We start from the raw sequence: 9934 nt of genomic DNA, 5'->3' as shown, positions 1-9934 counted from the left end.
GCATGGCTGTAAGCGATCTATTTTTTTGTACTGTTTTAGTTACTTGATGTAAAAATCTGAATGAAAATAAGTTTTAATTGAGAAATTGAGACTGAATACAATAGAAGTGTGATAGAAACGTCTAAGTAGATCCGCATTGAGTAAATCTTATTCAGATTGAAAAAATTTAAAACTCTTATATACAATTGTTTCAAGTTCATGGAGGAAAAGGGTAATAAGCAACTGTATGGCCTATAAAAACAACGTCTAAAGTTATTCTAGCCAATGTGTGATTGAAGTATAGCAGTATATTCTGAGAGAATAGATGAGGCTGGCGTGCTGGTAAGAACGGCACAATCAGTTGGAGAAAGCTTTGCAAGGAAAACAGGGGAGTAGAAGTTTTCGGGTAGGTTTTTGGTTACACGGCGTGAGTAATCAACACGTGATGCGGGCTTTCGCCTTGAATCCAATCGGAGATTAGCCCACCGCGCTCCTTTGGTGTCTTTCTGATGGTTGTAAGAGACACTGTCAACAAGGTGCAGGAAGTTAGAGTACTCATTGCTCCTCCAGTGAACCCCAACAGCACGCAATTGTTTTGGTGTTGCATCTTCGGTGTCCGAGATGCAGCTTCCGTCAGGTAGCAAGGTCAGGGGTGGGATATCTAAGCATGTTTCAATCGTGTCTCGACGGTACCCCAGAAGCTTACAAAACATTAGGTCAGAATTCAAGCACAAAGGTGGATCACAATTAATAACACTTACTGTAGTTCTTCTTTTCCTGATCTTCTCTTGCATTTGGATGTTCGAGCGTTCCATCCGTTTTATTGCTTCACGGTGTCCTCGTAACCATCGCTCATAAATTCCAAGAGTTGTGAGGCCACCGTCATCCTCGCGGTTGATAGGATAAATTGAGAAGGCTCCTTTGAGGTGAGCTTGATCAAAGTGCTTGACAGCAAAGGCTAGAACAGCCTGGTTCCAGGGCACCTTTTCGGAAAGATTCCAGGCAAGTGTCGCACGTGGAATACCAAAGATGGTCAAGTCGTGCAAGAATTGTTGTCTGTGAGTCTCCCAACAATTCTTTTGGCGACGCGAAATTTTCGAAGATGGTGTAGGTGGATTATTGAGCTCCACAAGGAGGGAAAAGGCCGAAAGGTTGGACATGATCTTGTTAAAAGTCAGATGTGGCAGTCTGGAGAACTGAGAAAATTCGCTGGGGGAGGGTTCAGAGGGGTAAGGTGTCTCCAAAACAGTGCGACCAAGTAGAAATTTCAGAAAGTCGGTGGCGGCTTGGTAGAATGCTGAATTTCGATCAGGTAAACAATTAGCTACAGCCTTATTTCTAGATTTGGTCGAGCGTGCTGGTTGATCTTCCTTCCAAAATATTGATGTTGGTGGCTGGTCTCGGTCTTGAATTAAGCAAACAATTAGTAGTTATAATTCTATCAGACATGGTCAATAAAGAAACTCACCATCCATAGTATAGAATGGTGGGGTAGGTTATTGTGGATCAATAGCAGAAAAGAATCGATTGAGGAAAGAAGATATGTCAGCGCATGATAGCAAAACGTTACAAGAGGAGTCTATGATATAAGTACGTTCAACTTCGAGAAAATCCCTCAGAAAATCCCTTTGTTGTGTGTAAAGGCCATAAAAAGAGGTCAAGTCCGTGACAAGGGGTCTATCCAGAAGAGGTTTACACAATTGGTGCACCTCTACTCATTGACGGGATTGCGTTTGTAATCTTTCAGATCGAGTGGGGATACTAGAAGTCAAGATATGAGATATCAATTGCATTTTGAGTAGCATCAGTTGCAATGAAATTTAGATTCCCTTGTCAGCGCCAGGCTTACAATACGATGATTAGTGCAGTCGGGTGAGACGAGCACTTCAGTGGTCATCTTGAATAACACGACAGAAGCCAGCAACCAGCTGTTCGGGTCGCCGCTGTGCCATCTTTGGCCTCGTTTTTTGCAGGCGGAGCCTTTGAGATGATTAAGGGGATCGATTCTGGTTTGGCAAAAATCAGTGAACGTTTTTCATGCATCCGTGAACTGGAAGTCAATCAGACGCCAGTACTCATTTGTATGGTATATGGTGGACGCGGGGCAGGCTGCCGGGGGTACTCGGATAGTCATTCGGAGTGAATGCTCTCTGGGATGAGAGGTTAACACATTTTCGCAGTTCACAATCCAAAATAAAAATTATTCCACCCCTTGTGCTACTAACTACCAATCTCAAGCTTGTTTCTATCAAGGCATAGCTACCAAAAGTATTTGATTTTCATTAACCAGAAGATGAATCAAAGCAATCACGATCATAATACACTATCCTCAAATACTGATCTTCACTCAAATGGAAATAGCGACAATCCACCTGGCAGACCTTCTGGACCAATAGCTTCACCTCATTCGGAGCCAATCGCGGTGGAGAAAAGCGACTCGCTAGACAAGGCAGTGGATCTTCAATTGAATCATTCCAGCAACAATACATTTGGATATGATAGTCTTCAAATTGAAAAGTCTTCTCAATCAAGGCGCGAACTCACCTGTGATACCACTACTGAAACAAACGAAGAGGACCCCGCATTTATCTCTGCTCAATTACAATGTGAGATTTCCAAAGCGCAGCAGTCTCTTGCTGATTACGACTCATCCGATATGGAGATGGAAGACAAAACCTCTCTTAGTCAAAATCCTTCTCACAATCATCTTTGCATGGAAGCTAGAAAAGATATCAATAATGAACTCCAGTCCGAGTCAGCCAGACATTCAAATCCAAACGATCCCAAGAATACAATCAAAGAATCATCTCAATCCGCTTCTTGCACTTCATCAAACCCCATTTTACCCTCGACAACTACAACTTCCGCTGAAGATCCATGTATCTTACCTATTGCCTCATCTGAAAGCACTTCAGACAACAGAGAAATGCTGAACTCAGCCAACAGCACAAATCCAGACAATATCCAGAATCCAATTGGAGGGGACTCTCACTTTGAGTCACCCACACCCCTGAACAAATTTTCACTCTCAACCAATGCACCCATCCCAGATAACTCTTCTGACTTATCACCCATTTCCTCTCAGAGCACCTCAGGAAATGAACAAATCAATCTGAATCCGCGGCTAGATTCAACTAAGAATTCAAATTCTCCTGCTTTTTCAGAAAATTCAGCCCACTTGACTGTCAATTCATTTCGAAGTGCTGCAGATGAAGTATCCGATGTAAATGGTATACTCACGATAGAAGTCCATCCCTTGATTGATTCCAGTAAAGGAAAATCAGAAGAAGCACAGCCTCAAAATTCAGCTACCTCAACTGTCAATTCATTTCAAAATGCTGCAGACGAAGCCTCAGATGCAAATGGTTTACCCACGATAGAATGCCATCCCGTGATTGATTCTAGTCAAGAAGAAGCAGAAGAATCACAGCCTCAGCCGAATCGCAAACAAACACTTTCCTCTGGAATCTCCAGGCCTAGCAAGATTGTTCAATCAAGAGTGGAAACTTCCAATGGTTTGATACACACAGAAGATCATCACTCTGACACCAAGGCCTTGCGGGCATCCACAGCACTTCCAGTATATTCTAAACTTATTGCCGCTTTAGAAGAGGCAAAGAACTCAAATTGCTTGACTGATCCAATCGAAAAGGATCTCGAAAACCTGACCCTTAGGTGTAAAGTTACTGGTAATGGTACGTATCAGGCCCTTTCTCCTTGCGCTGCAAAGCTAGAACTTATTTTTTTGGTCATAGCAATAATACAAAACAAACCTCTTCCTCCGGCGGACAAACTTTGGATAATTATTGATGACGAGGACGAGGACCTTGGCGCAAAATATCAATTTTCACTACAACCTCTGGATTCCAAGGGAAGGCATTCACCAGAAAAATCCGACTGCAGTCCTAGTACCAGCGACAATATTTTACCGATCCAGATGAACAATGAAGTCATCAAGAACCTAGATTTGACTAAGAATAGGAATGCACTGGTTGAAAAAACTCAAGTCAAGACAAGGAAAGATTCAATTAGTAAAGAAGAATTTATGCTGTCGTCTAAATTTTCCTCTGACCTCGATTGTGAAGAGCAAGAAAACCACACCAAGTTAGCTAAATCTCAGCAAGAAATCAAGCAATCAGAGAATCTCGCCTCACATTCCCCTAGGTCTCAAACATCAAATGACAAATTGCAGGCAAAAGTACGAATTTTCGCGGTCTCAGAATCTATCTCTAATGTCAACTCTGAAGAGGAAAACCCAGAGCGAGAGAGGCCTGCTAGAGCCCCTGACTCTCACCAAAAAATTGATCAATCACAAAACGGCTCCACTCAATCGACTGAGTCTCAAGCTCGGAATGAAACACAAAGGACTAGATCACATGACCAAACTCCAATATCAAATACTCCTGTCTGCAATCCCTGCGCTGAATCTGAGAAATCAACCGATCAGATACAATCCCCAGTCGGTCAAATCAATCTTCCAGTCAGTGTAGCTCATAAGAAGGAATTGCGAAAGAGGCAAGCAACAACGGTAGAAGGGGGTTCGGCAGATTTGACAGATAGTGACACAAGTCTTGTGAGCACAAAAAAAGTGACGAGGAAGAGCAAAGAAAGAAACTCTGGAAAGGTGTGTTCCAAAGAAAAGGTCGGAGAAGGTGAAGTTACCAAGCAGGCTGTTGGCATGAAGAGAAGAAAAATTGTGGGGGGCAATGAGAGTCTGGTTGTCTGTGAGATCATGATCAACTTCTTTCCTTTACATGACAACTTCAAGAGGCTGACATTAATCTTTCTGTCAGTTATTTTTTTTATAGGATCATCTCAAACAGAAAAAGAGCTTTCCCAGCTTCTATCGCCATATGGTACCCATCAAACTAGCAGGAATTCGAAATTGGCAGCTTGGGACGCCTTGAATGCTTTATTGGAAAGACGAAGGGTCGGAGAACCCTTGAATCAAGTCTTCCTGGATTCCATTGATGGTGGCACCAGCAATGTGGTAATAAGGACTGAATACAACGCACAAAATTGGTTTGAAGCTATTAACAAAGAAAGTCAGTCTCCAAAAAAAATTGCTTGTGGATGAAATTGATCGTGATTACTGACTTAGTCCTCAATGGGAATGTAGTGCCGCAGCTATTTAACTGTCACAAGGGCGAGCCCGCTTATGCAGCCGGGTTCTTCAACACTTTATTTGTGAAGTCCGAATCACTAACAGAGAAAGTGCCCGATAATGTGCCGGAAGTGTGGCATCAGACATGGCGATCAATGCGGATGTCCCTCCGGCCTTCACCAACTCGAGTTTCTGCTTTCCTGAAGGTACTCCTGGACTCAGTCCTTCTTACCGGTAAAACATTTTTGAAAAATCCCCCTGTATCAGATCAGGAGAAAGCAATGACCGGTGTACAAGCAGTCTGTCAGGCGCTCAAATGGCTGAATTCACAAAAGACGTCAAAAGGTTCAAAGAACAAAACTATCCGCCTTCTTGATTCAGATAACGCCGACTCCTTAGTTGATATCGGTCTTATACAACAATGGCAATCCCTTTTCATCAAAGTTGTGGAATCTTATGTAGCTCTATATTTCGAAGTCAATTATATACTCAAAGAAGATGCAAGTCCTGACGATAAAGCAGTAGCTTTGAAGTTCAAGAAAGACTGGAAGGGCAATTCGATCAAATCACCTACCCTCAGTTACCTCACGATGTTTGCTTGTTGCGGTATCCGAGGGCTCATTTGTTGCTCAGGAGATGTGAATGTCACTCCAGCGGGACAAATGATGAGTTTTGCAGTGCTCTCAGAGTGGATGTGTAAGCAGAGGAAGGATTTCAAGGTGATAGAACCGATTTTCAAAAGGAGTAATCAAACTCTTATGAAGTTGATGGATGGACTCTTTGACGAGGAGAGCCATTTTATAATGCCTGAGATCACATGGTACGAGCTAGCAAAAAATCTTTGCTATGACTATCTGTCGCATTGGTTTTTACAAGGCGGCTCACTTACAAAAGGCAATAGCTTAGTTTTTCCCAAGTGCAGCGCGTTTGTAGGTAAGGATCACATAATCCAGTTTCCAGCACGGAGTTAGTTTGTGTCATTTTTAAATCTTTAGAGTGACCAGAACTCAAAAGATTCCGTTCTAAAAAACACCCTACGACTAAATTGTACTTTTTATTTTATATTGAAGACATTCAGACCCCAAACTCTAGTTCACTGATACCACACATCTTTTGAATTGATTCCTAGAAATTCACTCATTTGTTGAATTTTTTGATTGTCGTATAGAGCGGAAGGTTACACAGTGTATGTACATAGATAAGCTTGGATAATATCATGTTTATGGGTCTGAACCTAAGTTGAGCGGTAACATGATTAATCAATCATATCACCTTATTGAACAAATCTCCCCCCATTTGCCCGTTTTGAAACATTAAAATGTTTTGACCAAAATTCTTCAATCAAATGCAGCCACTTCAAGTTGAAAAGGTATCAACACATCAAATCTGAATTCAAGGCCAAATAGGTCAAGGCTTCCTTGATTGTTTATTGCCAACTCACTCATTACTCTTCAACTCAAGGTACAACTTGACAAAGGATCTCGATGAGGGTGCTGATAAGTTGAGCAAGGCACCAGTAGTACTCAACCTATTTGTCTCACAAATTTACGGTGCTTGAGCTACTTTGATTCTGGGGATGTTTTTCATCCAACAAAGGTAAAACAACCGGCGAGTCTTGTTTTACACACCGCGGCTGTGCTTTCCTTTGCTCTTCAAAACATCAACAATAGCCGTAAGATTACCTGTATGTTTGTTTCCAATTTGAGACCTTCTTTATTTTCTAGAAGCTAATCTACATGTTCACCTTTGTTTGTGTTTGTTCCCCTACTGCTCCGATTTTGAAGGTATTACATATCACAATATAGATAGAAGTCTGCCAGAATTCTTAAGGATTCTTTGTGAGCGTCATGCCTCTGAAGGAGGATTTACCCATGTAAATAGAGTCCCTTTGAGGGTGAAAGTCCTTTGTGATCAACTTACTACTGGCTGATTGATTCAGTCCTCGCATATCTCTCCATACTTGTCCTTCTTGTCTCCTTATACATCTCGAATTCACCGGCGAGTTTCGTTTCACACACCGCTACTGTGTGTTCCTTTGGTCTGAAAAACATCAACTTTAGCCGTGAGATTACCCTTATCTTTGTTTCCAATTTTACACCTCCTTTATTTTCTAGAAGCTAATCTGTTGACCTTTGTTTGTATTTGTAAACCCTACTGGTCCGATCTCAATCCATCCTTGTCCGTCTTGTCTTCTTCAGATCATGACTTCTTCTCCCACTCGTCATCATCCTTGATACAAGTTCTTGTATATCTCTCCCTCCTTGTGCTTGTGGTCTCCTTCCACATCTTGAATTCTTTTCCTGCTCATCATCATCCTTCAATATCAATCTTATAATATCTTCCATTCCTTCATTTTCTTCTCTCAGACCTTTTGCTTTAGTCTCAATCAAATCACTTAGTCTCAATCGAATTACTTTGTATAAATCAATTTTCAGATGGAGGCTTTCAAGAATGTGTTTGGTTCTCTCCAGAAGGGTATAAGCAAGGCACGCCAGTGGACATGTGAGTTGAATGCTTTGAAACACAGCGAAAGAGATTTGTACTTTCATCTGACATTCTGTACTTTCCGAAAAAAGCCATACGTCCTCGCCGAGGTCACAGGAGTCAATTGCAACATACCTATCGGTCAGACTTAGAGGCAGCGTACTATGGCGTCGAATTCCCATTCCTTCATAACATGGCCGAGAGCTATGAAGGATTAACTCCCGAGAACGCCTCAGCTCCCATGACATACGAGTACAACAAACCTATCTCTACTACCACCAATCAAGCTGTTCCGATCCCAGACACCATTCTCACTATTGATGTGGTCTCCAATCTGGCAGAAGCCCTGTCAACTGATATCACGACGACAATCAACAATCAAACAGATACTCATACGTTCGAACCTACCAAAGAGCCGCTTGATTCCCTTTTGAACTCTGCTGATGCAATCATCTCTGACCCCATCTCAGCAGTTGGCAATGTAATGACGCCTAGAAGCATATTCTTAAAACGCCGGCGAATGGAAGTCGTGGATAAAAACATCAATGGTGAGTTTTTGATGACCGGCCCACAAGTTCTTTCACATATGTTATGTCTTCTGTGGTATATGCTGAGAAAGTTTGTGTCTTTTCAGGATCTTCGGAAACCAAAATGACGGACAATCATATTCATAAACGCCCAAAAATCGCTCTTGACTTATCGCTCTCTATTGGTCTGGACCACTCAACTCCAGCGGGGCCGCATCATAATGTTCATACTCTCATCAGCTTCAACACAATTTCACCACGTCACGCAACTGAAACCCATCTCAACTCTCACAATTCTGAGGCTCCCCCTACTCAAATTTTGATATCCATCGATCACAAAACAACTCGCTCTAAAGACATTAGTGGTCTTGATCACAATTCCTTTTCGACCCCTCCTGCTGCAATCACCTCTGATCCGATATTGGATACAGTTCATGTCAAAGTCTTTGACCAAAAATGTGAAGGTCGGTTAGACTTACATTCCCACCCTTATTCTAAACTTATATTTCAGGTATCCATATGCTGATTGAAGCTGGATGCTTGTAGTTCCAGTTCCACCAGTTCATCAATCTCAAACAAATGAATCTTCCGATCACCCAATCATCCTAGGTCCTCCTCATTCTACTTGTTTTGTTGAACAATCCGATGGTCCGTTACACCCCTCTTCATTATCATTCTTTCTGCGGTTATTTCATACTTGCAATTTAGATATCCATATGCTGATCGAACTCTCATGTGTCTAGTGCTGATGACACCAGTCCATGACCATCAAAACATCAAATCGTCTGATGACTTGATGATCCTAGGAACTCCTTGTACTCCCACTTTTGTTGAACAGCCCAATGGTCCGTTATGTTTCTTCCAATTATATGTTCTTGGGATCCATATGCTGATGTGATTTGGACGTGCTTAGCACCGATGACACCAGCTGGAACCCATCAACAAATCGATTCTTCGGATGAAGCAATGATTCTGGAGACTCCTTGTACTCCAGTTTTGGCTGAAAACCACAATGGTGAATGAGACTCTTCCTCATCAATATTCTATTGAAGTTTGACGCTTAGGTTGAGGCTAGTAGACTGTTTAAAGTTGTGTCGACAGCCGTTGGTATCTCATGCAACTGCAAAGACCGAATTGACCACTTTATGCATGAGGTCTTTGAAAACGTGGAGAGTATAGCAAAAGGACAAAACCATTTTCAGTCTTGTGCTCTTATCAGGATTGATCAAAGGCGTCGCAGTATGTAGTATGAGGATCATTTTCATCCAAGCGAGCCACAGTCAAGACTCTTGATTATATTGTTGTTTGTTGTGTGTTCTTATACAAATTTCAATCCCATTCTTAAGTTCTGTGTTGGTGTTCTTTTCTCCTGTATATATCCATCTTATTCTCCACATTTTATTTTCCCAGTTTTGTATAAAGTTTTGGTATAAAGTTTTGAGCTTGTGTTAAATCGGTTGATTGTTGATAGTTTTTTATGTGTTTAATAATTTTTCCTGTGAATATTGCGTTAGTGATCATATTTCTTTTTGAAAATCACCTAGGCTGAGCCAAAACAATACACGCGTTACAGTTGAAGCCATGGAAGGAGCATGCTTCAGATCAAGTTAAGACAGTTTTGGATGTCGCCCCAAGTGGAAACAAATCCTTGGGCGCTCCACAAGTTTGAAATTAGAAACAAATCAATAACATCGAAAAGATATCGTGGAGCAACATCATGAGGGTGCTGCACGGCTTTGAAAATATTAGAAACATCAGCAGATGAAATTCTCCAATTCAAAAAATAAGTTCCAATTTTGTAAAAGCTCATAAAATGGCTTTTGAAGGCACAGTGGAGATA

The 9934-nt window shown here is 41.6% G+C and overlaps 2 protein-coding genes across 2 annotated transcripts; both read left to right on the top strand.

Moving 5' to 3' along the window:
* Nucleotides 1-2272: 2272 nt before the first annotated feature.
* Nucleotides 2273-5984, top strand: MELLADRAFT_85444 (uncharacterized protein; the record flags this gene model as incomplete). The annotated part of the gene is made up of 5 exons (XM_007409060.1): nt 2273-3674; nt 3735-4703; nt 4773-5024; nt 5081-5903; nt 5960-5984. The coding sequence occupies 5 exons, from the start codon at nt 2273-2275 to the stop codon at nt 5982-5984; spliced, it is 3471 nt and encodes a 1156-aa protein (XP_007409122.1).
* Nucleotides 5985-7518: 1534 nt separating this feature from the next.
* MELLADRAFT_85443 (uncharacterized protein) lies at nt 7519-9117 on the top strand (the record flags this gene model as incomplete). Its single annotated transcript, XM_007409061.1, has 6 exons — nt 7519-7585; nt 7660-8115; nt 8202-8558; nt 8641-8742; nt 8901-8939; nt 9008-9117. The coding sequence occupies 6 exons, from the start codon at nt 7519-7521 to the stop codon at nt 9115-9117; spliced, it is 1131 nt and encodes a 376-aa protein (XP_007409123.1).
* Between the last annotated feature and the right edge of the window lie 817 nt (nt 9118-9934).

The sequence above is a fragment of the Melampsora larici-populina genome (assembly GCF_000204055.1).
Source record: "Melampsora larici-populina 98AG31 unplaced genomic scaffold MELLAscaffold_14, whole genome shotgun sequence".
In the NCBI taxonomy this organism is placed as follows: domain Eukaryota; kingdom Fungi; phylum Basidiomycota; class Pucciniomycetes; order Pucciniales; family Melampsoraceae; genus Melampsora; species Melampsora laricis-populina.
This window is presented reverse-complemented; position numbering and strand designations above follow the sequence as displayed.